Source organism: Oncorhynchus clarkii, chromosome 10 (assembly GCF_045791955.1).
Source record: "Oncorhynchus clarkii lewisi isolate Uvic-CL-2024 chromosome 10, UVic_Ocla_1.0, whole genome shotgun sequence".
Lineage (NCBI taxonomy): Eukaryota > Metazoa > Chordata > Actinopteri > Salmoniformes > Salmonidae > Oncorhynchus > Oncorhynchus clarkii.
In genome coordinates this window covers 12,789,914-12,808,308 of record NC_092156.1, presented here as the reverse complement: position 1 = coordinate 12,808,308, position 18,395 = coordinate 12,789,914, and the positions used below count along the sequence as shown (strand labels likewise).

At 42.8% G+C, this 18,395-nt stretch overlaps 1 protein-coding gene across 1 annotated transcript in view; it reads right to left on the bottom strand.

The window, feature by feature from the left end:
- The window catches only part of LOC139419435 (gamma-aminobutyric acid receptor subunit beta-2-like), an 80,517-nt gene that overhangs the window by 42,526 nt on the left and 19,596 nt on the right, over positions 1-18,395 (bottom strand). The window contains exon 4 of the mRNA XM_071169383.1: positions 1,413-1,633. Coding sequence (XP_071025484.1) covers positions 1,413-1,633 — 221 coding nt within the window. The remainder of the gene's footprint in view (positions 1-1,412; positions 1,634-18,395) is intronic.

The following is an 18,395-nucleotide window of genomic DNA, read 5'->3' as shown; positions in this document are numbered from 1 at the left end:
GCTCATCCCTCCCCCCGTGTCATCGATGGCCAGCCACCATACATGGTGAGAAGCCTCCTGAGGGTTCGACCACGGGGCAAGGGTTTCCAGTACCTGGTTGACTGGGAGGGTTATGGCCCGGAGGAGAGGTGCTGGGTTCCCGTTAAAGACATTTTGGACCCAGCCCTCATCGCGACTTTCACCACCGGCACCCAAGTCAACCAGGTATCCACCCAGGTGGAACGCCAGGTGGCGTCCCTAGAGGGGGGGGGGGGGGATATTGTCATGCCCTGATCTGTTTCACCTGTCCTTGTGCTTGTCTCCACCCCTCCAGGTGTCGCCCATCTTCCCCACTTATCCTCTGGGTTTTTATACCTGTGTTTTCTGTCTGTCTGTGCCAGTTCATCAAGCTTACCAATGTTTGTCCTGTCCGCTCCTGTCTTTCCCCAGCCTCTCTTTTCTCGTCCTCCTGGTTTTTGACCATTGCCTGTGCTGACCCTGTACCGGCCCGCCTGACCACTCTGCCTGAGCCTGCCTGCCGTCCTGTGTCTTTGCTCCACCTCTGGATTACTGAACTCTGCCTGTCAATGACCCTGAGCGTAACTGTTGTCCTGTACCTTTGCTCCTACTCTGGATTATCAACCCCTGCCTGCCTTGACCTGTCGTTTGCCTGCCCCTGTTTCAATAAAAAAATTTACTTCACACAGTCTGTACTTGAGTCTTAACTTGATAACTGATAGCTTTAATAGTAGTGCTGCATGTAATCAGGAAGTAAGATAGGTTATAGGATAGTAGAGGACAAGGTTTGCAGGTCCCTCTTGTCTGATAGGACAAGGACCTCGAAAGGCTAATAACTTGAAGCTATCTAGCCTCAGCAATAATGTGGCTTCTATGGTCGACACATGTAATAATCGATGAATCACTCCATGAAACAATCGTCTAATTGCTCTTTGTTGCAGAGGAATTACATAATGTGGCGTGTCGAAAGCTAAGCCAACAACACATAGTGATCATAGTGCGGGGGGTGGGAGTACGTATAGATGTGTGTTTGTGTGTGTGTAGGGCAGGGCAGGGGGAAGATGGAAGCTAGAGATACAGCGAACCACCCAACAATCTGACATCCACATCCAACCTGACCAATCCTCAGACAGGCTTTTCAGTTGACATAAGCTATTGTCTAGAGAATCCTGTCATTTGTTAAAATGAATCTGGGGAAAATTCAAGGATATGGACCATACGCTCTCATGCGGTTGGCTAGTTAGACGGATGACTATGAACGATGACTAAGTCAACCAGCTCACTAGGTTGCCTTCATTGGTTAGAGTTAGGGATAAGCCATATCCCTAAATTCGTTTCAGATATCTGCGTAATTCTCCTAAGTAATGCCAAGTCATTTAAAAAAAAGATGTATTATGAAACATTACAAACATTACCTCAGGCTATAGAGCACGGTTCCATCTGGATGGAGTCGAATCATTCTGTTTTTCACTGTGACACCATGGACAAAAGACTTCTTGTCATTTAGGAAGTAGGTGTCTGGGACCCACAGCTGATCCGCTACCCGGTTATCCAGGGTGAGATTGAGGGGAATCTCCGAGTAGGATAACCGCTTGTCTCGCCAAGCTTGCTGGAAATACATAGTCAATGTATAGTCCTGGAGGTGAGAGAGAGAGAGAGACAGAGACAGAGACAGAGACAGAGACAGAGACAGAGAGAGAGAGAGAGAGAGAGAGAGAGAATATTATATAATATTATATACATATAGATTACTGGGGCCCAGGGATCAGGATGTTAACTCTAGATCCCATTTGACTAAATGTGTTCAAAGATCTTCCCACTACCTTTCAGATCACTTTCAATATTAGATGATGTTAACTTGAAAGCAGAGGGATCATGTCAGGTAAAGGGTGACTAAGTGGTTCAGGGAGGAGAGAGAGGGAGGAGTGAGAGGGAGAGAGAGGAGAGGGGAAAGAGAGAGAAAGAAGAGAGTGGGAGGAGAGAGTGTGTATGAACCAGGGGAGAATCATTCAAGTTAACTCGACATGAGTTGTGTCTTTTGTGGCCTGTGACCATGACTCTTTGACAGAATTCTAGACCTCTCTGTGACCCTCAAAACATTTATTTTGGAAATAAATTAATATTGGTTTTCAAAGTTTAAAAAAATGGTATGTCCTCGGTTGCAACACTCACTACCGAGTTTCAAACGGCCTCTAGAAGCAACGTCAGCACTATGGTATGTGTATTGTACATATGTGTACTGTAGATATATAGCATCATCAACAAATTTAATAGAAAAACAAGCTAAAAAATATGACCCCACATCATATATACTGACTACTTCAGGTTTTTAACATCCTCAGTAAACTTAGCCTGACTCCTCATAAGCAAGTTTATTGACTTATGAGTTAATGCAAATGATTAACAATGTTCTCCATTAAAACAACATTTGACAAAATTAGAGCTGAAGAGCCCTTTGCATTTCAGCTGAATAATCATGTGGGGTTAGTCAAGGAGCATTGCAAAATTGTCAGAGTGAATTTGGAACAAACCAACACCCTGCTCCTGTCACGCTAACAATAAGAAGCACAGCAATCCATCCATCCATGAAAAATAAACTTGGGGAGACTTGCTGTCTCGGGGCACTTTTGTCACGACTGGCTCATCTTCTCCCAACACAGGATCTCAGGCCGAGCATTCATTTTCCATATGCCTGTTGGTATATGATGAAATCTCTATATCTACTGGGCTAAACGGACTGACTGGGAAGGGGGGCTTGAAAGCAAAGATTGTGCCAGTGAGCTATCGTCACGTGACTCACGCCCAGCATTTCCCTCCATTTCTCCCCACATTAACTCAGTGTTTTGCTGCAAAGTTTGTTCCTAACATGTTTGCTGCCATAACTATGTTATCGCTAGTCCTGTAAAACATTGTGTATTGTAACATTAAAAGAACAAATGAGTCTGGTTATCATTATCGTAGTTTTTTTATGTTTGTCATTCCTTTTCCGGTTAATGTTTTCATTGTTTATCGTAAATCCCCTATTTATATTGAGTAACGTGTTCATTGTTGGTCATTGTTATGTCAATTGAGCAATAGTATTGCATTCGAGGTGTGTTAACACTGTCTATTTAAAATACTAAAACGGGGCCAAACTTACCAGTCAGCATGGACCTATATTAACACGGGGCCAAACTAACCAGTCAGCCTGGACCTATATTAACACAGGGCCAAACTAACCAGTCAGCCAGGACCTATATTAACAAGGGGCCAAACTAACCAGTCAGCCTGGACCTATATTAACACGGGGCCAAACTAACCAGTCAGCCTGGACCTATATTAACAACGGGCCAAACTAACCAGTCTGCCCGGTCCTATATTAACAAGGGGCCAAACTAACCAGTCAGCCCGGTCCTATATTAACAAGGGGCCAAACTAACCAGTCAGCCCGGTCCTATATTAACAAGGGGCCAAACTAACCAGTCTGCCCGGTCCTATATTAACAAGGGGCCAAACTAACCAGTCTGCCCGGTCCTATATTAACACGGGGCCAAACTAACCAGTCAGCCCGGTCCTAAATTAACAAGGGGCCAAACTAACCAGTCAGCCCGGTCCTATATTAACAAGGGGCCAAACTAACCAGTCTGCCCGGTCCTATATTAACAAGGGGCCAAACTAACCGGTCTGCCCGGTCCTATATTAACACGGGGCCAAACTAACCAGTCAGCCCGGTCATGGGTCAAAGGTAAGTAAGGGCACAGGAAATGGAGACACTGGTGTGTCTGCTAATGGCTGGTGGCAGTTGAGGATAACATACAATACTGTACTAAACAGGCCACTGCACGTGCAGCCTCCCAACACTTGAGATAAATCCCAGTTGATCAGACATTATGTAGTTTGTGAAGACTCCATGGCAGCAAAGCCCAGCACACGTTGTTAGGCACGCGAGTGAACGCAGCGAGCGATATTACATTTCCCTTTCCACTCATCAATACACACTAGCATCTAATCAAATCAAATGTTATTTGTCACATGCGCCGAATACAACAGTGAAATGCTTACTTACAAGCTTTAAACCAACAATGCAGTTTTAAGAAAGATAAGTGTTAATAAAAAAATACAAATAACAAATAATTAAAGAGCAGCAGTAAAATAACAGTAGCAAGGCTCTATACAGGGGGTACCGGTACAGAGTCAATGTGGGGGGCAAAAGTCAGTCGAGGTACTGGAGGTAATATGTACGTAGGTAGAGTTAAAGTGACTATGCATAGATAATAAAAAGAGAGTAGCAGCAGCATAAAAGAGGGGGTGTGGGGGGACAATGCAAATGGTCCAGGTAGCCATTTGATTAGCAGTTCAGGAGTCTTATGGCTTGGGGATTGAAGCTGTTAAGCTGTTAAGAAGGCTTTTGCACGCGTACCGTGCGGTAGCAGAGAGAACAGTCTATGACTAGCGTGGCTGGAGTCTTTGCCAATTCCTCTGACACCGCCTGGTATAGAGGTTCTGGATGGCAGGAAGCTAGGCCCCAGTGATGTACTGGGCCGTACGCACTACCCTCTGTAGTGCCTTGCGGTCGGAGGCCGAGCTGTTGCCATACCAGGCAGTGATGCAACCAGTGATAGATCATAGCTCTTGATGGTGCAGCTGTAGAACTTTTTGAGGTTCGGAGAACGCATGCCAAATCATTTCAGTCTCCTGAGGGGGAATAGGCTTTGTCGTGACCTCTTCACGACTGTCTTGGTGTGTTTGTACCATGATAGTTTGTTGGTGATGTGGACACCAAGGAACTTGAAGATCTCAACCTGCTCCACTACAGCCCTATTGATGAGAATGAGGACGTGCTCAGTCCTCCTTTTCCTGTAGTCCACAATCATCTCCTTTGTCTTGATCACGTTGAGGGAGAGGTTGTTGTCCTTGCACCACACGGCCAGGTCTCTGACCTCCTCCCTGTAGGCTGTCTCATCTTTGTCTGTGACTGTTGTGTCATCGGCAAACTTAATGATGGTGTTTGAGTCGTGCTCTTTGCTATGATCTATTAAATATTAGGCATGGGGTTCTTCTCTCTTTCTGATGAGAAAGTCTCTTGAAGTATGAACTCTCACTTTTGGATTTGACTAGACTGATCTATCATATCAATCAGTCTGTGGTCCATGTACTCTACAGACAACACATCACAGTGAGATATTGTGAGACGAGCTATGTATAGGTTCTAGTGTCTGCACTGTACCACAGTACCATGTTCAGTGTTGCAATATTAGAAAAATAACTTGTTACCACATTATTAGTACTTTCCGTGAAGACCCTGCAATAGAAGTGATAGAAAATGGAATGAAAAGGCATTGTGTGTTTGTGTGTGAAGCAGGTTGGATTAGAACAGCAGTATTCACATCATTATGACATATTCTGCAATATGATGGAGGCTGGTGTGAGCTATTAGATAATCACTGTAGGCATTTCCTGCAATACACTGCATCTCTACACCCTACTTCACCCAGCTGTCAAAACTTTGGACAGACCCCACATTTGAATAAAGAGTGTATTATGGCTGTGGCTTGTTAGGCTGAGGGATAAAGAGTCCCCCTTGTCATCCCATTGCTGGTATTGTATGGAAACAGTGGTACCTGAGAGGGGAGGCTTGCTTGGCATGATGAACCAGATGATATCTCTCTAGAGGAGAGGAGTGTTATAGGCTCCATCTCTCTGTAGGAGAGGAGTGTTATAGCCTCCATCTCTCTGGAGGAGTGGAGTGTTATAGCCTCCATCTCTCTGGGGGAGAGGAGTGTTCTAGCCTCCATCTCTCTGTAGGAGAGGAGTGTTATAGCCTCCATCTCTCTGGGGGAGAGGAGTGTTATAGCCTCCAACTCTCTGTAGGAGAGGAGTGTTATAGCCTCCAACTCTCTGGGGGAGAGGAGTGTTATAGCCTCCAACTCTCTGGGGGAGAGGAGTGTTATAGCCTCCATCCCTCTAGAGGAGAGGAGTGTTATAGCCTCCATCTCTCTGGAGGAGAGGAGTGTTCTAGCCTCCATCTCTCTGTAGGAGAGGAGTGTTATAGCCTCCATCTCTCTGGAGGAGTGTTATAGCCTCCATCCCTCTAGAGGAGAGGAGTGTTATAGCCTCCATCCCTCTAGAGGAGACGAGTGTTATAGTCTCCATCTCTCTGGAGGAGAGGAGTTTTAAAGCCTCCATCTTTCCTGAGGAGACGAGGAAGTGATGGGGAATTGCTGCTGAGAATCACCAGAAGAGCGGTGCTAGCCAGTATCAGTGTGGAGGAAGCTGTCATAACAGCATTGGTAATGAGCATCACTAAGTTAGAGGAGAGAAACTGAGAGCTAGATTTATGTGAGCTGGGCTTCCTGTGAGGAAGACAATTATAGTCTCCAGACTCCCTCGCAGCTGTTGGCTTTGTATTGAAAAATATCTTTAACAGATGTCCAATGGTTCAGTGTGGCCCTTACCGCGGTCTTAAAACCAAACTTCCTCACCTTCAAGAGTATGAGTATGCAATATGAAGTTTGAAACCTGAAGATCTTTTTAATTTCTACCTTTTTAAAGTTTCCCCAAAAATGTATTGCTCCTCTCAGACTCAAGTGCTTCAGGCCTAACATGCTGACCACAACGCTCTCGTCACGTGCGCCTGCATTGCCAGGCGCTAAAATAGAACTTGTTTGACACGCTGCATGTCCCGCCTCTCCCATCTCCTCATTGGTTTTTAGGAGCATATACCCACCTGGGTGATTGAAAGATGAACTGAGGTCCACACTCCAGCCCAGTTGGTGGTGGTAATGCACCTTAAAGTTGGTTGCCAACCGCCATATAAAGTCCAAAGAAGAAGAAGAAGCCTGAAGGAGGAGAGATTACTAGAAACAAACTCTGTTTACCCTTTTATCTGTGGATTAATTGTAGTGGACCTTGTGCATTTCAGGTAAAATAACAACCCAATGTTTATATACCAGGACAAATTAGCTAGCAACAGCAAGCTAACTAGCTAAATTGCCATACATGTTTAATGCTTTTCGACCTGTCCCCAAATGAATATAGTTGGTTCGAAGTTCGTTAAGATATTTCAATTTGCATGTCCTGATCGTGTCTGTTGTGGGTGAACAAAATCAACACGCAAGCGCAAGTGCATATGCTGTCTGCGGGCGGTCTTCACAGAGTGCTAACTGAAGAGACACGTAGGGACACGGGCCAGAACCCAATACCTACAGACTGCTGTGCAATTAGAAATGTTCACTCAGCTGCTGACAGGAAAGTTTTCATTACAAATACTATTATAGTTGTGCCGGTTGGCGCGACTATGGCATCTATTGGTTGAAGCTCAATGTTAAATAATAATCTCCTTACCATCATGTCTAAACCAATATACCACCAACGACAATGAAACTGTGCAAATCATCTTGATTCGAGGGTCACAACACACTCCCCACCTCTTGTCATGATCAGTGCTTGACTTGGGCCGGGGCTGTCTGGAGCGCCATACCGGCATCTCATCTCCTTTATAAAACAAAGTGGCCTATCACCTGCCCTGATTCACACACAGCAAAAAAAGGTTGATCGAATTGGATTTAAGGCCAGATCTGCATTGAATAGCAATGGAGAGTGTGCATTCATATCCTGATTATGCTTTGTTCAAGATTATTTGACACTAGTCTGTGAATTCGGTGTCTCCATGACAGTAGACTGTTGGAGTTTGAGATTGCGCAGATAAGAATGCGCCAGCCTGAATGCGCAGAATGCGCTGTTCCAAGTTGTCAAATGAGTGTTCTTACGGTCATGAAAATCGTGGAAAAGTCATGGAATTGTATTATTGTGTTTTCCTTTTTAAATATATTATCAATCACATAAAAATCTACATATGAGCCATGATCAGAATTAGGTCTACCCTTCATTGAGAGATATTTCAGCATTAGGTAGCCTGTACAATAATGATAGACTAACTAAGTAGACAATTTAAACCATAACTAGCCATGCTACAAGCTATCTTGCTAGTTAACCTTTTAGCTACAGGCCTAAAAATGAATGTTATTGACTAATTTTTGCCTTTCCACCAGCACTGTTGAAAAATTACATCTGACACCGTTATTTTAAAGCAGGTATTCCACTTATTAAACTGTAGACTATGTAATTCCGATAAATGTATTCTAGGAATAGCCTAATTGGCAAATATTTTCCATTCTGTGCATGAATATTTTGCCTTGTAAGGTTATAGATAAACATGCCTTAGTTAGCTGCCTTGCTTTAAAGTAGCTTACCTTATCAAGTGTATCCCTGATTCATTGAATGAAGGAATAATTATATAAAGACAAAAGTATTTGGTTGTGATGTTGCAATATTTTATATCAAGGGTGGCCAATGATTCTCCAGGAGAGCTATTGGGAGTGCAGGTTTTTGTTCCAGCCCCACTCTAATACACAACATTGTAGCCTAAACATCAGCTGCTCAACAGGACTTTGATAGGCAGACTCGGGTGTGGTTCAGGGCTGGATCAAATGCTTTGGTTTTTGCCCAAGCACTTCACGGCTGATTAAAATCATCAAAGTTTGATGATGAGTTGGTTATTTGAATCAGCTGTGGTTATTTGAATCAGCAACAACCAAATCATGCACCCCGGGGGGCGGGACCGAATTTGGGAAACCCTGGTCTAATGAACCCACATGAAAAAAAGATATCTCCTGCACCTCTTTCATCCCAAATCAAACACTGAGTACGCTTCCTCCTCTGTCAACACATCAACTGTTTAAAAGAAGTAAACGTTCAATCAGGGAATGAACCAAAAAGGGACATTTTGACCATTCTCTTTCATGTATAGTTTTTGACACCCCCCTCCCTTTCCCGAGATACACCCCCTCCCTTTCCCGACATACACCCCCTCCCTTTCCCGACATACACCCCCTCCCTTTCCCGACATACACCCCCTCCCTTTCCCGACATACACCCCCTCCCTTTCCCGACATACACCCCCTCCCTTTCCCGAGATACACCCCCTCCCTTTCCCGAGATACACACACATTGGAGCGCACAAGCACGGTGTGTGCTTATTTAATTTATTAGGTTTCTCTTAAAAGAGACTTTGGGTTGGTTGGGCATTGTTGAGTGGCAATGGACAGCGAGTGTGACATGTAATAGTACTAGTCCGCGTGTCTTTCTACTACGGAGGAGAGAACGGTAGAAGGACCCACTCTTAAACTCTCCATTAAGATGTCGTTGCCCTCATCTGTTAGATGCATGCCATCCCTACGGTATCCCTGCAGGCTTTTTTGTTCAAGCCCAGAGCTACCTCACCTGATTCTACTACTCAGCTGTTCATCGAGACCTCAGCTGTTCATTGAGACCTCAGCTGTTCATCGAGACCATGAATAGTACAATCAGGTGTGGTAGAACTGGGCTTGAACAAGAAAGCATTCATAACCCTGTAGCTCTTCAAGAGCATTTGTGGTCATCCCTGAATTGTATTTACAAAGTTTACTATGTCTGATGAATGTACGTTTGATTGTAAATTGTATATTTAAGCAATAAGGCCCAAAGGGATGTAGTACATGGCTTTGGTCTGAAGGTGAAAAAGAAAGGAAATTCATGAGCACCACATTGCGTACTTCACCCATGCTCTACCAAGGTTTTCCAGTACCACAAGGCCTACTCCACCCATGCTCTACCAAGGTTTTCCAGCACCACAAGGCCTACTCCACCCATGCTCTACCAAGGTTTTCTAACACCACAAGGCCTACTCCACCCATGCTCTACCAAGGTTTTCCAGCACCACAAGGCCTACTCCACCCATGCTCTACCAAGGTTTTCCAGCACCACAAGGCCTACTTCACCCATGCTCTACCAAGGTTTTCCAGCACCACAAGGCCTACTCCACCCATGCTCTACCAAGGTTTTCCAGTGCACAGATTTGACCTACTACAGTACCTATGTTGGTCTATTGCACTTCCAACAATGTGTAGGTTGTATTAGGCCGTATGTTTTTATAGACATAGGCCTATTTTAAATGTGTATTATTGTTCTTATTGCCACAAAAAAAATACAAATACACACAACTTTAAGCTACACAGTCATTTGTCAGCGGTAATGCACTGTCAATTGATCAGCACAGCAATTGATAAAACAGGACCATGTTTGAAAAATAAGTGGTTCTGAGCTTATGTCAATTCTCCGCAGGTAAGCTAACGGTTCCAGAAACCAGCAATGCAGACAGGCTCTATAGACCTCTATATATATGAATGACTGTGTCCAACACACCCCCTACTGATGTAAAAATAGGTTATTCAAAATATGAATGTATTGTTAAAATAAAGACTCATGGATATACAGGTAAGGCATTACAACAAGACAAAACAACTTACTCAATCAAGCCTGGTAGTCTTGTAAGTATAAAAACCAAGCTTGCTTTCACATCATATAAAAGCTTGAAAAGGTAGTGGAATGGGGTAATGTCTGAGTGTGGGGTGGAAAGACTGCAATACTTTACCTTGTTTGCGGTACAAATCACATCAATGTGGGAGCACATCCACTAAGAGCAAAAATTGGCTGTTTGAGGAGGTTTGAATCCTAAGCAACCTGCATGCACATTGTTTGAAGTACAATAGACCATCATAGCTCCTGTACTTGGTCAAAGCTGTGTGCTAAAAACCCTTGGTAGAGCATGGGTGAAGTAGGTATTGTGGTAAATCGTGTGAATTACCTTTCTTTTTAAGCTTCAGACCAATGCCTACTTCTCAATTAAAATTTAGTTTTTTTGTTTTAATATTCAACAGGGATTAATCAAGTCTCCACATGTATCATTGTATAACCCTGTTCCATATCGCCGCAAATTGTATTTCAGATACAGTAAGTCCTCTTTCCATGCTATTGCTGTGTTTTGTTTCTGTTGGACACGGAGATTGAAAACAACAATGACAACAACAAAAAATATTGTTGAGTAGGCCTGGCACGACTGTCCTCGTTGGGCCAAAAACGCTGCAGGCACAATTGGTTTATTAGACACAGCCTCGGGGGAGAGATGATGTCACTGTCTCCCCCCTTCTTTCATTTCTGTTTATCTCTCTATCTCCTTCCCTCTCTCCTTTTATTTCTTCCCCATTTATGTGACTTTCCATATCTATCTCAGTACAGAAACTTCTTGTGTCAAGCCACGTGCCTATGCTGAAGAAAATACATCTTCTGTCAATTTCACAGCATGTATGTGAAGTCTGATCATTATTTCTTAATAAATAGGGAGTCACTGGAGCTACATTATCCATAAACTAGCTGGTGTTGGATCATGTTGGAAAGTGCTAGAAGGTTTTAAAGGGTTTATGATAAAAGCTGAATTGGAATATCTCACACTGCATGGCAACTAAAGCCTGCTGGTATGTAAGACAGGAGGATTTTAATATGCTGGTATGTAGACAGGGGGATTTTAATATGCTGGTATGTAAGACAGGAGGATTTTAATATGCTGGTATGTAGACAGGAGGATTTTAATATGCTGGTATGTAGACAGGAGGATTTTAATATGCTGGTATGTAGACAGGAGGATTTTAATATGCTGGTATGTAAGACAGGGGGATTTTAATATGCTGGTATGTAGACAGGAGGATTTTAATATGCTGGTATGTAGACAGGAGGATTTTAATATGCTGGTATGTAAGACAGGGGGATTTTAATATGCTGGTATGTAGACAGGAGGATTTTAATATGCTGGTATGTAGACAGGAGGATTTTAATATGCTGGTATGTAAGACAGGAGGATTTTAATATGCTGGTATGTAGACAGGAGGATTTTAATATGCTGGTATGTAAGACAGGAGGATTTTAATATGCTGGTATGTAGACAGGAGGATTTTAATATGCTGGTATGTAGACAGGAGGATTTTAATATGCTGGTATGTAGACAGGAGGATTTTAATATGCTGGTATGTAAGACAGGAGGATTTTAATATGCTGGTATGTAGACAGGGGGATTTTAATATGCTGGTATGTAGACAGGGGGATTTTAATATGCTGGTATGTAGACAGGAGGATTTTAATATGCTGGTATGTAAGACAGGGGGATTTTAATATGCTGGTATGTAAAACAGGAGGATTTTAATATGCTGGTATGTAGACAGGAGGATTTTAATATGCTGGTATGTAGACAGGGGGATTTTAATATGCTGGTATGTAAGACAGGGGGATTTTAATATGCTGGTATGTAAGACAGGAGGATTGTAATATGCTGGTATGTAGACAGGAGGATTTTAATATGCTGGTATGTAGACAGGGGGATTTGAATATGCTGGTATGTAAGACAGGAGGATTTTAATATGCTGGTATGTAGACAGGAGGATTTAAATATGCTGGTATGTAGACAGGAGGATTTTAATATGCTGGTATGTAAGACAGGAGGATTTTAATATGCTGGTATGTAGACAGGGGTATTTTAATATGCTGGTATGTAAGACAGGGGGATTTTAATATGCTGGTATGTAGACAGGGGTATTTTAATATGCTGGTATGTAGACAGGGGTATTTTAATATGCTGGTATGTAAGACAGGAGGATTTTAATATGCTGGTATGTAAGACAGGAGGATTTTAATATGCTGGTATGTAGACAGGGGGATTTTAATATGCTGGTATGTAGACAGGGGGATTTTAATATGCTGGTATGTAAGACAGGATGATTTTAATATGCTGGTATGTAGACAGGGGGATTTTAATATGCTGGTATGTAAGACAGGAGGATTTTAATATGCTGGTATGTAGACAGGGGTATTTTAATATGCTGGTATGTAGACAGGGGGATTTTAATATGCTGGTATGTAAGACAGGGGGATTTTAATATGCTGGTATGTATACAGGGGGATTTTAATATGCTGGTATGTAAGACAGGGGGATTTTAATATGCTGGTATGTAAGACAGGGGGATTTTAATATGCTGGTATGTAGACAGGGGGATTTTAATATGCTGGTATGTAGACAGGGGGATTTTAATATGCTGATATGTAGACAGGGGGATTTTAATATGCTGGTATGTAGACAGGAGGATTTTAATATGCTGGTATGTAAAACAGGGGGATTTTAATATGCTGGTATGTAAGACAGGAGGATTTTAATATGCTGGTATGTAGACAGGGGGATTTTAATATGCTGGTATGTAAGACAGGAGGATTTTAATATGCTGGTATGTAAAACAGGGGGATTTTAATATGCTGGTATGTAAGACAGGGGGATTTTAATATGCTGGTATGTAGACAGGGGTATTTTAATATGCTGGTATGTAGACAGGGGTATTTTAATATGCTGGTATGTAGGACAGGGGGATTTTAATATGCTGGTATGTAAGACAGGGGGATTTTAATATGCTGGTATGTAAGACAGGAGGATTTTAATATGCTGGTATGTAAGACAGGGGGATTTTAATATGCTGGTTTGTAAGACAGGGGGATTTTAATATGCTGGTATGTATGCTGGTATGTAGACAGGGGGATTTTAATATGCTGGTATGTATGCTGGTATGTAGACAGGGGGATTTTAATATGCTGGTTTGTAAGACAGGGGGATTTTAATATGCTGGTATGTAGACAGGGGGATTTTAATATGCTGGTTTGTAAGACAGGAGGATTTTAATATGCTGGTTGTAACACAGGAAATGATATGTCTCTTTAAAGGATTTCCATAGGGGTTGACCTTAACAAGACGACTGAATCATAAAGCAACTTCATACTCTTCTCCTGTCTATGGGATATACAGTGGGGAGAACAAGTATTTGATACACTGCCGATTGTGCAGGTTTTCCTACTTACAAAGCATGTAGAGGTCTGTAATTTTTATCATAGGTACACTTCAACTGTGAGAGGCGGAATCAAAAACAAAAATCCAGAAAATCACATTGTATGATTTTTAAGTAATTAATTTGCATTTTATTGCATGACATAAGTATTTGATCACCTACCAACCAGTAAGAATTCCGGCTCTCACAGACCTGTTAGTTTTTTTTAAGAAGCCCTCCTGTTCTCCACTCATTACCTGTATTAACTGCACCTGTTTGAACTCGTTACCTGTATAAAAGACACCTGTCCACACACTCAATCAAACAGACTCCATCCTCTCCACAATGGACAAGACCAGAGAGCTGTGTAAGGACATCAGGGATAAAATTGTAGACCTGCACAAGGCTGGGATGGGCTACAGGACAATAGGCAAGCAGCTTGGTGAGAAGGCAACAACTGTTGGCGCAATTATTAGAAAATGGAAGAAGTTCAAGATGACGGTCAATCACCCTCGGTATGGGGCTCCATACAAGATCTCACCTCGTGGGGCATCAATGATCATGAGGAAGGTGAGGGATCAGCCCAGAACTACACGGCAGGACCTGGTCAATGACCTGAACAGAGCTGGGACCACAGTCTCAAAGAAAACCATTAGTAACACACTACGCCGTCATGGGTTAAAATCCTGCAGCGCACGCAAGGTCCCCCTGCTCAAGCCAGCGCATGTCCAGGCCCGTCTGAAGTTTGCCATTGACCATCTGGATGATCCAGAGTAGGAATTGGAGGTCATGTGGTCTGATGAGAAAAACAATTGAGTTTTTTGGTCTATAAGAAGCATCTCAAGGTCCTGGAGTGGCCTAACCAAGTCTCCAGACCTGAACCCAATAGAAAATCTTTGGAGGGAGCTGAAAGTCCGTATTGCCCAGCGACAGCCCCGAAACCTGAAGGATCTGGAGAAGGTCTTTATGGAGGAGTGGGCCAAAATCCCTGCTGCAGTGTGTGCAAACCTGGTCAAGAACTACAGGAAACGTATGATCTCTGTAATTGCAAACGAAGGTTTCTGTACCAAATATTAAGTTCTGCTTTTCTGATGTAGCAAATACTTATGTCATGCAATAAAATGCAAATTAATTACTTAAAAATCATACAATGGGATTTTCTGGATGTTTGTTTTAGACTCCGTCTCTCACAGTTGAAGTGTACCTATGATAAAAATTACAGACCTCTACATGCTTTGTAAGTAGGAAAACCTGCACAATCGGCAGTGTATCAAATACTTGTTCTCCCCACTGTAGTTAGTGAGAAGACCCATCCTTCAACCAGATGTCCACAGAATGGTCTAATGTTAACTCACTTCAGTCAATGGAAAAGCTTTTAAAACAGGCACATCCCTTCACTACCTTACTCCATTCACACAGCCTAGCGTATACAGCAGCACTGCTGACTATCCTAAAAATAGACGACAGATTTATAACCATAGCTGTATACCGTATGTCCATCCAGTCCCCTGGGATACTTGTGTCTGGGTATGTGTGGGATTCAGACTGTCTTTGAACAACAGCTTGTCCACACTGCACAGAATATCTGCCATGGACTGCTATTTGTTGCCCCAATGCCCTGTGAAAAGAAACACAGTAAAAATGCTGCAGGGTGAAGTGGAGAACCAACCATAACCAATCTCAACGTATAGAAATGTCAGTCTCAATGCAGCGCCATATATGTGTGTGTGTGTGTGTGTGTGTGTGTGTGTCATGTTCATTTGCAGGATGTTTCACTCTTCAGTTACTGAGAACCCGAGCAACAAAAGAGCATGTTCTGGTTGGATGATTGGATTTCCAGAGGGCATTATTCATCACTGAGCACTAAACCTCTTATAGGGGTCTGTCAGTTTTTTGTCTTTCACAGATGATTTCCTAAGTATAGCCTGTTGGAGAGTAGATGGCATTTCAGGAAAGCACAATCTCTCTAGGGCCTTTTTACTCCTTCATTATTTAGACATACACTGAGGGTAGAAAACATTAAGAACACGTTTCTAATATTGAGCTCCACCCCCTTTTGTCTTCAGAACAGCCTCCATTCGTCGTAGGCATGGACTCTACAAGGTGTCGAATGTGTTCCACAGGGATGATGGCTCATGTTGACTCAAATGCTTCCCACAGTTGTGTCAAGTTGGCTGCATGACATTTGGGTGGTGGACCATTCTTGATACACACGGGAAACTGTTGAGTGTGAAAAACCCAGCCGCGTTGCAGTTCTTGACACAAACCGGTACACCTGGCACCTACTACCATACCCCGTTCAAAAGCATTTAAATATTTTCTCTTGCCCATTCACCCTCTGAATAGCAAGGCTTAAAAATCCTTCTTTAACCATCTACACTGATTGAATTAATGTTTTGTGCACTCAGTGTTACATTCAGGGCTTTTAAAGGTGAATTTGACTGTTTGTGATTCCAGAGCACAAGCCAATAGCTCTGCGGTTGGCACCAGTGCAGTTAACTGACTGTATGCAATTGATTTGATATGATTTGTGCATCTGCAGACCTTTTTTGTTTCCCAGAATGATGTTGACTTGAGTGGCAATTTATGTGAACAGGGAGGAATGAGAAATGGGGGTAAAATGATTAGGGCTCTTTACACCAAGGGGAAGAGGGGAAGTTGTCATTTATGGACATCAGAATGTTAGCCAGCCTAACATTAGAGATGAGCCTTTCTCTCCATGCTATTTCTCACACTAACTTGCCTCTCATCATCCTCGCTCACTCTGTGTGTGTGTGCGCGTGTGTGTGTGTGTGTGTGTGTGTGTGTGTGTGTAGCCTAAGTATCAGTGCAGCTGTGTGTATGGCTGAGTGTGGGTCTGTGTTGTGCGTTTCAGAGGGTTGTTCTGCCAAGCTTCTGCCTTTCCATAGCCTCCAAAGCTATAGACAGCTGTCCTCTGACTCCCACACACAGAAAATAATACTCTTAAAGGAAACATAGCTGGGAGGCTGTGGAGGTCTGAGGAGCAGCCTTATTGCTATTCCAGTAGCGTAGCGAAAGCAAAACCCAATCTCATATTGTCAACAACGAGATAATGCAATACATTGACATTTATGGATCGATGTCAGGAGGCGAGTTATCATCATGGAAAAGGCCATCCTGCTGTTTCTGACCCACATTTCTCAGTCAGCATGGATCGGCCACACTTGAGGCTTGCACATACATCCCTGAACAGGAACACCCTTGAAGAAGCAATAACTCCTCTCAGTTGGTGTGACTTACAGGAGAGGGTAGGAGGCTTCGCATCAGGGGGGGTAATGACAAGTACAAGGATAACCAAGGAGTCAGGTTATTTCTGAGAGATTGAATCTTTCCTCACAAGCACATTTCAAACCTACCTGGGACAAATCTAAAATCTAAAATCAGCTAATGATTAGGGACAAACTGCTGGTCTAGGTTTGCTGTCAAACCTAGATCTCATAAATGCTGCAAACAGTGTTCAAATGAAACTCAAAGTAAGCGTCGTAATTACATTTACCCTAAAGACCCAACTTTCAATAATTGCATTCTTTTAAACGTTGCATTCTTCTCATATTATTCACCAGTGTGTGTGTGTGTGCGTGCGTGCGTGTGTGTGTGTGCTGGGCAGAGAATGACATCTGTCAGTCTTGATACTTTGGAGGGGATACACTTCAAAGCATGTGGTAGAGTAGAACTGGTGATTGGCAACATTTGACTCTGACTGAGATTATTTCAGAGGAAATAAAACTCAATTTATGCTCGCTTTTTACTGGCAAACTGTACTACAGAAAGGATATCAAATTGACTACCCCTCTCAAAACATCCAGTTCCCTGAATTCAATCCATGAGATAAACCCTGTTGTTCTATTCCCATTTCTCTGTATATCCCACTGAATTCAATCTGGGATTGTACAGTGGGTATTTAAGATATGAGAGAGAGACACAGAGACAGAAAGAGAGAGACAGAGAGAGAGAGAGAGATAGAGAGACAGAGAAAGAGAGAGAAAGAGGGAGAAAGGCAGAAATCCGTCATCTCCCATATGGAACAGCCCACATCCTCCTAGGAATGAAGTAAATGGAATAATGACAGGTGGATGATACGGGTGGGCATTGGGCAACCCTGACACACACCCACTAATCCTCCTCCCTCCACGCCTCCCTCCGTTTCCACCACCTTTTAGTTAGCTCCCTTAGCTGCTGTTTTCAACTTGCATAATTAAAACTAGGGAATTGTTTTGGGGATCAGCTTTAGCATACAGTGTCTTGCAAAAGTATTCATCCACCTTGGCGTTTTTCATATTTTGCTGCATTACAACCTGTAATTTAAATGGATTTTATTTGAATTTCATGTAATGGACATACACAAAATAGTCCAAATTGCTAAAGTGAAATGAAAAAAATTACTTATTTCAAAAAATTCTACAAAATAAAGAATGTAAAAGGTGTCCGTGCATATGTACCCTTTGCTAAGAAGCCCCGAAATAAGATCTGAAGCAACCAATTACCTTCAGAAGTCACATACTGTAATTAGTTAGATGCACACATTTGGACTTTATTTAAGTGTCACATGATCTGTCACATGATCTCAGTATATATATATACACACCTGTTCTGAAAGAACCCAGAGTCTGCAACACCACTAAACAAGGGGCACCACCAAGCAAGCGGCACCATGAAGACCAAGGA